Source organism: Muntiacus reevesi, chromosome 22 (assembly GCF_963930625.1).
Source record: "Muntiacus reevesi chromosome 22, mMunRee1.1, whole genome shotgun sequence".
NCBI lineage: Eukaryota > Metazoa > Chordata > Mammalia > Artiodactyla > Cervidae > Muntiacus > Muntiacus reevesi.
In genome coordinates, this window is record NC_089270.1 from 13,104,079 (window position 1) to 13,117,216 (window position 13,138).

Consider the following 13,138-nt stretch of genomic DNA (forward strand, 5'->3'; position numbering starts at 1 on the left):
GAGAGGGTAAGGCAGGGTCACTCAAGAGGTCAGGTATGTAGGTCAACCAGAGCTTCCCAGAAACAGGAACTTCATGGGTGGGGCAGCCTGCTTTTATCTACTTTAGTTGGCAATCTGTTTATTTCAGACAGATGTTTTTGAAATGGTTGCCTCAGTAATCAAAAGCTGCCAAGGACCTACTACAGGCTCCCTAAGTTCCTTGGGAGATACAGATACCCTCTCCTCAACTGCCCACTCACTACCCCTAGTATTTTCCTGTTACAGACTGAATGAACACTTGTGGTCCCTTAAATCCACATGCTGGATCCCTAATCCTCAGTGAGAGGGTGCCTGGAGGTGTGGGCTTTAGGGGTTAGTAGGGCTTCCCAGGCGGCACTAGTGGTAAAGAACCCACCTGTCAATGCAAGAGATTCAAGTGATGGAGGTTCCATCCCTGAGTTGGGAAGATCCCCTGGAGGAGAAAATGGCAACCCACTCCAGTATTCTTGCTGGGAAAATCTCATAGACAGAGAAGCCTGGCAGGCTACAGTCCATAGGATTGCAAAGAGTCAGACAGGACTCCAAGCAATCATGCACAGGTTTAGATAGACAGGAGGGTGGGGCCCCCATGATGGGATTAGTGCCCTTATAGGAAGAAAAAGAGATTGGAGCTCTCTCTCTCACAGGAGGACACAGTGAGAAGGCAGTTGTAAAGAAACCACAAAGATTCTTCACCAGAATCAGCTGGCACCTTGATCTTGGTCTTCCCAGCCTCAAGAACTGTGAGAAAATCAATGTCTGTTATTTAAGCCCTGAAGTCTATGGTGTTTGGACACAGCAGCACATGCAGACTAGAGCACACTCTATTTCCTGCTAGAGTGTGAGCTCCTGGGGGTCAGGGCTACATTTCTATCCCCTCACCTGCAGCACATGGCGCCTGCCTAGCAGCTCACACCTGTTACAGATGTATGCGGGGTATCAGCGTGTATTCTACACGATGAAGACTGGGCTGGACCAGCGAACGTGGATCATGCCTCACACCAACCATACTCAGGTCACGCCCAGCGCTGCTCTCAGTGCCCTGCCTAGATTCATCTCATTGAATCCTTATAAAAATTATATGGAAACCATACTTCTTTTCCGTTACCTATGTTGAAACTGAGGCAGAGAGAGAAAGTAATTTGCCAGGTCATGTGATTCTTAAAGGGGCTTCCCAGGGGGCTCAGCAGCGAAGACTCCACCTGCAATGCAGGAGACACAGGAGACGTGGGTTTGGTTCCTGGGTCACGAAGATCCCCTGGAGGAAGGCATGGCAACCCACCCCAGTATTCTTGTCTGGAGAATCCCATGGACAGAGGAACCTGGAGGGCTGCAGTTCATAGGGTTGTAAAGAGTTGGACATGACCGAAGGGACTCAGCACACATGCCCATGAATCTTAAGTGGCAGAACGAGAATATGGCACCAGGTCAACTGGCTCCACGGTTTGGTTTGTGCCCTAATCCCCAAGCGATACTGTCTCTCACTGATCAAACAAGAAATTTGCAGCCTGAGGCCATCAGAGTCAGAGAATCTGGGTACAAGAGTCTATGCACAGTCTGTTTATGTGGGGAAGAGAGGGTGGGCAGGAAGGTGGGCTTTAAGTGTTAGTCATTGAAACCATTGTCATCGAACCCATTATTCACCAGATTGGCCCGTGTTCTACCTGGGGGTGGGGTGTGGGTGGGGTTTGATCCTAAGAGGCCTTGGATAGATGTCATCAGGTGATGGTGGTCCTTGATCCTCCTAAATTTTGTACAAAACAATCTGCCTTTCTGTAGAGGCACTAAAGCTTGCATCAGACTCTCAGAAACATTACTCAAAAATCAAGACATGGAGAAAATGGCCAGAGAGGTAAACTGAGGTCATAGCATGGAGAGCATGTACGTTTTGCCTCCAGTGCTGTGAGGAGTTTGGGATGCTCTGAGTACGGGCTTCCGGTATGATGAGATTGCAATTGTTCCCATCCTTCACTTCGCTGCATCCCAAATGGAAACATAACCAAACACAGCATTTCCAACAGCACTAATGAGTTCCCACCCCATGTTCTATCAGCCTGGAGCTGGTCACGGACCAGATTTCCACTGCGGTGCCAGCCCCAGCCCACTGAATGGGGAAGGAAGGGACAAACCCACACCTGCTAGTGTCCCTGAAACAGGCAGAGCACAGAAAGCTGGCATGTCGCACTTTGATTTTCCAAGACCAGGTGAACCCCAGTTGGGAAGAAGCATATCCTGCAGGCTCTAAGTTGCTGATGGCAGGTTCTCCCAGGGGTCAGTCCTATCCCCAAACCTCTACCACTTAGCACTACTGGGATCCAAGATGTGATTCTAGAATCGAATCTAGAATCTGCTCTCTTCACTAGAGTTTTGATGCTGAGGCAGGAACGCTGGAACTGTCTTGTTCATCCCTCTCCCCAGCAGGGAATAGGCTTCCCAGGTGGCTCAGCTGTAAAGAATCTGCCTGCCAAGCAGGAAACCTGGATTGGATCCCTGGGTTTGGAAGATCCCCTGGAGAAGGAAATGGCAACCCACGCTAGCATTCTTGCCCAGAGAATCCCATGGTCAAAGGAGCCTGGTGGGCTACAATTCATGGAGTCGCAAGAGTTGGACACGACTGAGTGGCTAAACAGCAGAAGCAGCCTCCCAACAGAAAGCAGGCACCTGGCCTATGGAAGGAGTCACAGTCATCAGCATCATCTTGTTATTAATAATGATAATGGCAATTAGCATGCACCAAACTTCCACACTGCGCTAGATTCGACTCATGGTATCTTTACATGAATTAATGTATTTGATCTTCATAAACCAGCACAAACTAGGAATTTGTTAATACCCCACTTTATAAATAAGTCAGCTAAGGAGCAGAGAGTGTAAGGACATGTGAAGTCCCAAGAGCCTGAGAGATGAGTAACTTCAGGTTTCTTTAACTCGGGGCCCTATCTCTTGCTCCCATTGTCTCTGGAAAGCACTCTGTAGACATCTGTTGAATGAATGGATGGATGGATGGACAGATGGGTAGATGATGATGAAGACAGTTCCAGGCCATTTACTGGGCATGAGGGATTCCGGGGTGAATGAGACATGGCCCCTAGAGTCGGGAAACTCACGGTCTAGTGTGGGAGACAGTTGTGCAAACACAGATACAGTGACAGGTAACAGTCACCTTAGGGAATCTAGATGGAGGATGACGAGCACAGAGCTGGGAGAAATCAACTCTGCCCAAGGGAATCATGGATGGCTTCACAGAAGAGGCAACATTTGGCTTGTTGTAGCTGCCAGAGAGGAGTTTGTAGGGTGGGCAGCAGAAGCATTCTAGACAGAGGTAGGAACTGAGGCCTGAATGTATCTCCAGTGCTCAGGAAGGTCCAAGGGCTAAAATGCAGGGTCTAAGGGAGGGAGGGGTAGAGGAGAGGTATTAACATATGGAGCTGGGAATGGGGCTGTCACTAATTATTTTTATTTTTCAGAAATGCTCCTTTGGCTGAAGGGTGGAGGAGACTGCAGTAGGGAAAGAAGGAGGCAGGTGGAAATTGGTATGAGAACAGGAACTGGGCTTTCAAAGGAGGAGGTATGGGCTTTGATTTCCAGTTCTGGGACCGTGGTAAAATTAGTCAACAGTCCTAAGCCTCAACTCCATTTGCAGAATGGGAATAAAACATCCTGGGGCTGACAGAAGGTTTACACACTTAACATGATGCCCTGGACCTGATGAGAGCTACTCCTGGTGTGATTTTTTTGTTTTCAGGTCTAGATTTGTCTGAGTAGCGAAGCTGGGTGGCAAAGGTCAAAAGTGAGAAAATTAAGGCAGAATCGACAGACTGAGTGATTGGTGGCGAGTGGGCAGTAAGGCAGAGGACAGAAAAGGAAGACGTCCAGTCCAGGCTTGGGAAAGTAGATACACATGAAGCAACATAAACTGTGGATTAAATACAGCAGGCGCAGTTAGCCTGGGTTCACATGATGTGTTATGAGTAAGACCATCACATTTAAAGCTGCCCATGATTGCCATTCAACCCCACGATTCAATTATGTCCTTTCTGTGGTCCAGTTTCACTAAATGGGTCTAAACGCTTCATCATATGAGGGGAGCCTGACACAGGTTTCTCTAGAGTCACTGCTTCCAAAGCATTTCATTTCATGCTTTTTAAATTCTGAATGTGTAACAGCTTAAAAACCCATTCCCAACGGGAAAGTGATTTACCCAGAATGATCAAACTGCAGAATGAAAGTCTAATATCAAGTGTAAAATGATAGGTTTTTCTTCCCTCCAAATGTAAATCTTCATTAAAATAAAAAAACCTGGCATTGTATCCATAGTTTTATCAGTTGCTTCTAATTCAGGACATGTTAACTCTTCTACTTCAAGCACATTCGAGAATAAGGAAGCTTTCATGTCACTCAAAAGGGCTTTAACATAAAATTGAAAATGTAAGTGTTGTGCTCCCCAATTACTAGTAGGAACAAGGGCTGCTGCAAGTGAGAAGGGCCATCAGGTCTCTTAGGGTTGAACTGAGGTGTTTCTCAGAGTGTTTATAATGAAGAGATGAATCGGGAATCAGAAGCCAGAGGTTCCTAGTGTCTGTCTTTGTTCCTAATTTGCTTGACACATGACGATGGTCCTGCCCCTCCTCTGAGGACCTCACCTTCTTCACCTGTAATTCCAGGCAGTGGCCTTGCCTCCATGCCAATCACCTAGCAGTGATGCTCTCTGTGGGTTTTGGGTAAATATCTTGCAGGATTTCCTCCTTTTGTTAACTTGCTAAGGAGTCTTACATTGAATGGGCGCTGAATTCAATAAAATACCTGTTCTGTTCATACCAAAATGATCACAGGAATTGTGTTTCTTTAATCTGTTAATCTGATGAATTTTGTCCAGACATGTTTTAGTGTTAAACCAACCTTACATTCCTGGGAAAAACTCATACTGGTTGTGCTGTATCTTTTTATAGATGATTGAATTATTCATTAATATTTTGTTTATGAATTGTACATCTAGGCTCATAGGGAAGACTAAACTGTAATTATTCTTTCTTATACTAGTCATGCCTGGTTTTGGCGTCAAGGTTTTCTGAGCTTCATGAAATGAGGAATATTCCCTACTTTTTTAACATCCAAATGATCTGCATATGAGATTGGAAAATTTTGTTATCTTAAGGTTTGGTGGAGTTCACCTATAAAACTATCAAGGCTAGATATTTTTGTGTGTGTCAGAAGATTCTGAAACTATTGAATCAATTTCTTTCATGGTAACAGGACTATAGAGAGTTTTTTCTACTTGAGCCAATGTTGGCGAGCTATAATTTTTTAGAAATGTTGAAATTCACCTACATAAAATTATTGTTCATAGAATTCTCTTATTTTTAAAAACTCTAGGGCATCTATTGCCATGTTGCCTTTTATACTCCTGATATTACTTCATCTCTTTTTTAAACGGTCAATCATGCCAGATATTTGCATATCTAATTTAATTTAATTCATCACCTTGGGGATCTTCTGACTGAATGGCTAAAGTATTTTTGGATTCCTTTGTTCTGTTAGCAGAAACCTTTGATGACAAACTCACAGAGGGGACTCCCCTCCCTCAACCCTGGCAGGGCTGGAGATGGACAGGGGATCCTGGGGGCTCTTTTGAGCACAAGTGGCTTCCCCCCACCACCCATCCTCCGCACCAGCCCCCCCCCCGCGGTTGCTCTAAGCCTCAGGACACCCCACAGCCCCTCCTCCTGGTCCTTCAAATTAACCCCCCAAGCTCTGGAGGTCCTGGTTTTCTCCATTTGCTTTTGGATTTCAGCCTCTGGGTTTGCATACATCTCTTTCTGTGAGTTCAGATTTTTCCAAGCTATCCTCATCCCTTGGGAATTTTCCTCACCCTACTGTGAACTCACAAAGCAAGAAAAAGTACATTTATTTTTATTTATCCAGTGTCTGGATATTTTGTGCCGGGATACCCGCAAAGTCTCCCCTTGCTTCCTATCCCTACAAGCAGGTGTCCAAGGGCGGGGTGCACTATATTTGCTGGAAAAATAGCCTGGACTCTTCAGAATCTGGGCTTCCCAGGTGGTGAAGCAGTGAAGAATCTGCCTGCCAATGTGGGAGACACAAGAGATGCAGCTTGGATCCCTGGGATGGGAAGATCCCCTGGAGAACGAAATGGCAACCCATTCCAGTATTCTTGTCTGGGAGATCCCATGGACAGAGGAGCCTGGTGGGCTACAGTCCATGAGGTTACAAAGAGTCCGACACGACAGAGCAACCAAGCACACGTGCTTCAGAGTCTAATGTTATTTATGATTTTCTATAAAGAAATGGGAGCGTCCATCGACAGGATCAACTGTGGACATGACCCAGGGGTTAAAGTCAGGAAAGAACAGATTTCACTTACTAGCTCTGTGGACCTCGGAAAAACTTGGAAAAACCTTGGAAAAAGCTTGACCTGCCACTGGTCTGAATCTCATTTCTTTACTTGAGAACTGGGCACAGAAACACTACCAGATTCACAGCGTGGCTCAGTGATTAACTGACATAATGTCTGACAAAGAACATAATTGCAAAGAGGCATAAAATTGCAACTTATTATTAATCATGCTTAAATGAGCGTCTTAAGACGCATGATGGAGTAGCGCATTATTAATGCTTAAATGAGAGCATGCCCATTTCACACAGCTCATTAGTGCTCGCCTGCCACACACACGCAACTCAATAAATGTGAGTTCCATTTAGGTGACTATTATAATAATACACAAAATTCTAAAATTACACATACGGGAACTAAAATTAGTCCTCAAAGCAGTTATGTCGCTAGCTTTTGTGTTATGAATATACCTCCCACACCTTGAAAACATGCAGCATGTAGAAATAATGGTAATAATTAAAATTTTGAAAATAAAAACGAATCCAATACTTCATAATATCTAAGGTGCCCTTCACTGAAAACAGTGCTAAGTTGCTTCAGGCATGTCTGACGCTTTGCGACCCCATGGACTGTAGCCCACCAGGCTGCTCTGTCCATGGGGTTCTCCAGACAAGAAGAGTGGAGTGGGTTGCCATGCCCTCCTCCAGGGGATCTTCCCAACTCAGGGATCCAACATGCACCTCTTACATCTCCCGCATTGGCAGGTGGGTTCTTTACCACTGGCGCCGCCTGGGAAGCCCTCATTGAAAGCTACACAGCTACTTTTCATGGTGCTGGTGGTTTAGTCGCTAAGTCATGTTCGACTCTTGCAATCCCATGGGCTGGGAACCTACCAGGCTTCTCGGTCCATGGGATTCTCTAGGCAAGAATACTGGGGTGGGTTGGCATTTCTCTCTCTACTTTTCATGGCACTGTCAAAGAAGCAAACAGCTGCTGGCTGCAAGAGGAATCCCAGGTTCCCAGATGTTAAAATTGCTAACATTTAAAAGATTTGCTCCCTGAAGGCAACGAAATAGAGGAGCCTTGGGCAGCAACAGTGCACTGGGCTCCCATGTAAGTTACCCCACTCAGCCCTCCCCAGGACCCCTCGGCAGAGACAGGACGGTGGACCACCCATCCGATGGTGGGAGAGATGGAGGCAGCCACCAGAAAGAGCCGCTGAGGGAGGTGGTGCAGTGGGCATCCTTTCCTTCCCGGGTCCCGCACTCACCGGGCTGTGTGACTCCAGGATCTGCATGCAGGCCGACTTGGTCAGGGTCTCCGACGCGCTCAGCTCCTCCAGAAGCAGGTCCTGGATGCTCAGAAGTGCGGTATACGCCCACAGGGTCCTGGCCATCCTGGCCGCCTTCTGGAACTGCAGGGAGACGAGGGACTCGGCAAAGCGTCCCTCCTCGGCCTCCAGCTGCTGCACTCTCTCCCGAAGCAACTCTCCTCGGACCTGGGAGGGGCCAGCCAGAGACCAGAGAGCCATGAGTAAGGGGAGAGCAGAGGACAGAACATGTGGCTTACAGAGAGCAGCTGGTATCGGTGGTATTTGTATCGCTGTAGGTAGGCAGCCAGTCATCCAGTCGGGACCCTGCGGAAGGTCTCAAGAGTTAAAAGCATCAGTACTGGAATCTCAGCGTGCAGCTTAAGACAGCAAGGGCCCCTCCGCTTATAAAGACGCTCACTGCGGGGCTTTCGGAATCTGGCTGTTCATTCCAAATTTATCATTCCTGGAGGAAAACTGAACTGTGTTGCTCTCCAGGGCAAAATCTTTTAAGCTTCCCCATCCTTCAGGATGAAAGTTCAGTCTTCCTAACAAGCTCTCTAAGCCCTTCGCACCCCCATCCAGGCTAAGGTACAGCTGGTCTGTTCTACCATCCCCACCCCACATCTGGACTTCATACCCGTGATGGCTCATGCTCTTCCTTGCATCTACAAATCCAAACTTTGCTATGATTCAAATGCCATGCATCCTCATCCTCCCGAAAATCTCCTGTTTGTTCTCTGCATCTCTGGTTCCCAAGGAGCCACTTTGGAGCATCCTCACTTTGCATACCTATTGCCCCCTCCTTTGTGTTTCCTTCATCTCTCAAGCTCCTCTTCCCAGTTGGCACCATACTGTTTACCCCAGCAGAACAAAGCTCCTCTGGGGGAGGGCCTTAGCACCTTAAGGGCTCAGAAGAAATTCTAAATGAAAGAATCCTTCACTCAACTAATTATTAATAGTTTGTTCATTCCAGCGCCTCTACACTTTCTCCACACCATTACCTCTTACACTTTTTCTAGAAAACCTGCTACAGGGAACAACAAAGTCTAATAGATGGTAAAGAATCTGCTTGCAACATAGGAGACCCAGATTTGATCCCTGGGTCGGGAAGATCCCCTGGAGGAGGAAACAGAAACCCACTCCAGGATTCTTGCCTTGAGAATTCCATGATAGAGGAGCCTGGTGAGCTACAGGCCATGGGGTTGAAAAGAGTCAGACACGACTGAGCTCACGCAACTCAACTCTCCGATTTCACCACTTGAACCCCTAAGGGTAAGTATACACCCCTCTCCCCTGCCCAGGAAGCTAAAGCACAACCCCCAAAGTAGCCTGCATAAGCACCATATCTTGATGAAGGCTTTACTTTCACCTTTAATGGTTTGTGGAATTATATTCCCAGTAGCCCAAAGTCAAAGCAACCCAAGTGCTCCTCAACAGATGGATGGATAAACAGAATGGAGTCCTTATCTACATGATGGAATATTATGCAGCCTTGAAAAGGAAGTAAATTCAAGCAGATGCTACAATGTGGATGACATAATGCTCAGTGAAATCAACCAGTCACAAATGTATGAATCCCCATAGGATTCTGCTTATATGGTCTCCTAGAACAGTCAAATTCATAGGGTCAGAACATAGGATGGTGGTTGCCAAAGGCTGGGGAGAGGAGTGGTGAGAGTTAGTGCTTAATGGGGACAGAGTTTCATTTTGGGAAGATAAAAAATTTCTGGGGATGGATGGTGTCAATGGTTGTGCACAATGTCAATGTACTTAATGCCACTGAACTGGACACTGAGAAAATGGTTAAGACAGTACATTTCATGTTATGTATATTTTACCACCAAAAAAAAAAATTTGAAAAAAAAAAGTTTGTGAAACATTTTTTCCTTTCATGTACCTATTTTTAAGAGTCACATGTTTGTATTTAGAGATTTTAAAGTAGTTGGCATATTTCCATGATGTGGAGGCTGGCAGAAGATGATGCCCTGGGTTCTCCCACGTCTGCACAATTTTCCTGTCCCCATTGTGTGTCCTTCAGAGGACAGCAAGCCCCAGCTTGAAAGGCTCAGATTTCCTCTGTATGATCTGTCCTTCAGAAAAAAACTCTGCCACAAGGAGGAGGGAAAAAGTGCCCCAAAGAAGCAAATAGTCCACTTTGGGTGTTGTTGGCTGGAAAAGAGAATTCTGCTGGGGGAAACTTCAAAGGCTTCTTGGAGAGGCAGTCCTGGCCACAGGACCTGGAGAAGGAAGAACAACAAAGGAAACTAGTTCTTCAAAGACACACTGTGGGGACCTGCATATTTGGCTCACAAAACAGCCCACTATGATCGGGGACCAGAGACAATAACACGCAGAACCACAGCATGAAACAGTTCCTTTGCAAGTTGTTATTATTCTTCAGCCGCTAAGTCATGTCCAGCTTTTTGTGACCCCATGGACTGCAGCACACCAAGCTTTCCTGTCCTTCACTATCACCTGGAGTTTGCACAAACTCATGTCCATTGAGTCGGTGATGCCATCCAGCCATCTTATCCTCTGTCACCCCCTTCTCCTCCTGCCCGCAATCTTTCCCAGCATCGGGGTCTTTTCCAATGAGTCAACTCTTTGCATCTGGTGACCAAAGTATTGGAGTTTCAGCTTTAGTCCTTCCAATGAATATTCAGGGTTGATTTCCTTAGGACTAACTGGTTTGATCTCATTGCAGTCTAAGGGACTCTCAAGAGTTTTCCAATGCCACAGTTTGTAAGCATCAATTCTTTGGCGCTTAGCCTTCTTCATGGTACAACTCTCACATTCATACATGACTACTAGAAAAACACAACTTGAACTATATGGATCTTGGTCAGCAAAGGGACATCTCTGCTTTTTGAGAACTTCATTTCCCTGCTCAGAGGGAACATGAAGTCTTGTTATCAAAAGGATGTTACTAGACCCCACTCCTTCCTGGTTTGGAGCATCGGGTGGACAGCCACCTGCCTGGTGATCTGTTACCAGATCACAGGCTCCATTCATTTTGTTTTCTATATCTCAGGGATCACCTTTGACTGTTATCCAGGTCAAGAAGCAACAGTTAGAATCAGACATGGAACAACAGACTGTTTCAAAATTGGGAAAGGAGGTCTTTATATAGGGCTACGATGTTTTAGAGGACGGAGAGGGGAAGGGGGAAGGGATATTGAAGGATCCAGGCATTCAGGAAGAGGGAACAGCACACCAGAGGCACTGAGGCCGGAATTCATGGGGTCCTTATGGGATTAGTGAGAGAGTGAATTAGACCAAAACTGAGAGGAAAAGTGGAAGAGAAGGACATAGAGGTCAGACAGAAACCACAGTACAGAGACCCTCACTGCCAGGTGAAAGTAGGTAGCCTTTCTCTGGAGGCAATAGAAAGGGAGCTATGGAAAGCCTATTAAAGTTCTTAAAAAGGAAAAACATGAGTGATGGGAGATAAACAAGAAACGGTTGAAAGGTCCCCTCATGACACACCTGCCATGAGCTAAATTTTCACATTTCCTCCATGTGACTTCGATCTTCCCCACCTTTGGACAGGTAATGGCCCCAGTAAGCTGTAAGTTCTCGTCCCCTGGAGACACTCAGGGTGCAGTGAGGGGGCCAGGAGGGATATCTCATTTTATTTATGCAAAAGTCAAAGTCACTCAGTCATGTCCGACTCTTTGCAATCCCACAAACTATACAGTCCATGGAATTCTCCAGGCCAGAATACTGGAGTGGGTAGCCTTTCCCTTCTCCAAGGGATCTTCCCAACCCAGGGATCGAACCCAGGTCTCCCGCATTGCAGGCGGATTCTTTACCAGTTGAGTCATAAGGGAAGCCCTATTTATGCAAAGTTATTCCTAAAATGGAGGAAAAGTGTAAAGTCTTTCGTATGTACTGCAAAAACAACCTGGACAGTGAAATTAAGAATAGAAAAATTCTTTAACAACCTTTTACTTTCGTCTTTGGAAAACTTAATTTGTTAATTCCAGCACCATGAGAATGTGCCTCTAAAGGGGGCTTTCATCCTTGTCTAAAAGAACTCCTGGGAAAAGATACAGATTTGCATTTCTATGAAGTATTAATGACAGATTTAATTAAATATTCAAGCTACCTAAAGTAATAAAAATTCACTTCCAAAACAGTATGCTACTAAATACTCTTATTTTAAATGTGAAGCTCAAACAATTTCCCAGTTTCCCTGACAGAATGTGCATTTTGAAGGAGTTTCTTCTATGCTCTCTGATGTGCTTTATTGCAAAATAAAATCAACCTGTCAATCAGCAGAGAATTATTGGGACTCTAAGGAGTTCAAGACATTACACCCTTCCTCCTTGCACAAGTTTGGAAACAAAAACAACTGGATGTGTGGGTGAGCCAGACAGACACCAAATATCAGCTTTAATATTGATGAAAACTAGATTGGAGAATGTGGCTCAGATGTGTTTGCAAAGGAGTGGACACTCCCCCAAATAACCAGCTTCCCCCCAAGCTCATCACATCATGGTCAGAGAATGGGGGCTTCCTGCAGGCAGACTGGCTTCTAAAGAGAGGAGGCAGTTGCATTGAGCGTGCTCAGTTCCTTCTTTGATACCACCGATCAGATAGCACTCTTCTTGGAGAGAAGTGGGCAAGAAATGGAAAGAGGCCAGGATGTCACCAGTAAAGATTTTGAAAGGAAAGACAGAGGTCAGAAAGGAGTCACATCAGGAATTTTATATCCAAATGCTGGTAGGAGATGATGAAACACTATTTAAATATAAGCATTCACTCCTATTCAAGTGGCTGACCACTCCCCAAAGCAGGTCAGTCTACATCATGCTTTGCTGGATGGATTCAAAATTTAAGACTTTCTCCTTTACCTTGCATCAAGAAGGGGGTGGACTCAGCAAAGGTGTGTTCATATTTGTTGAATGAAAGAGCACCCTGCTAAATAAACATCATTATTTAAGATAGAAAAGTCGATTTCTATGCCTGGAAAGACATTCCACCCACCCCATCATCTAGATCATTAAAATGTAAAAATCTCAAACAAATTAATTTGACTTTGGAAGCCAGTGGGCTTTGATTAAACCAATCAGTGTAGTTTTGTTTATGGATGATCTGTAATCTCTTATGAACTCTTACCACCGAACTAGCTATGTGATCTAAACAAATTGCTTAATTTCTCTGAGTCTCGGTTTTGTATGTGTAAAGCAAACAATAAGATAACAGATGACAAAGTCTAGTATAGTCTGTGGTACCTAACAAGCCCCTAATAAATAGTAGCTGCCATATTCTTACTACTACTATTATTTTCACTATCATTACTATAATTAGTTAAATAGAGCTTCCTTTGGGTTGCAGGAAAAAGATAAAAGACAATAGCTTATAATATTGAGAGTTTTCTTTCCTCCTTTAGGAAATGTCTTCATTTCTAATTATAAAACACACACACAGTGTAGAAAAATATTAACAATTGA

At 45.2% G+C, this 13,138-nt stretch overlaps 1 protein-coding gene across 5 annotated transcripts in view; it reads right to left on the bottom strand.

Annotated features, from left to right (window-relative positions):
- The window catches only part of EVC2 (EvC ciliary complex subunit 2), a 149,957-nt gene that overhangs the window by 18,394 nt on the left and 118,425 nt on the right, over positions 1–13,138 (bottom strand). For 4 of the 5 annotated variants that reach the window (XM_065914640.1, XM_065914639.1, XM_065914643.1 and 1 more), the window contains one exon: positions 7,641–7,868. In XM_065914640.1, the coding sequence (XP_065770712.1) occupies positions 7,641–7,868 (228 nt within the window). Of the gene's footprint in view, positions 1–7,640; positions 7,869–9,105; positions 9,920–13,138 lie in introns of those variants that run through there. The other variant, XM_065914644.1, reaches the window with a different exon arrangement.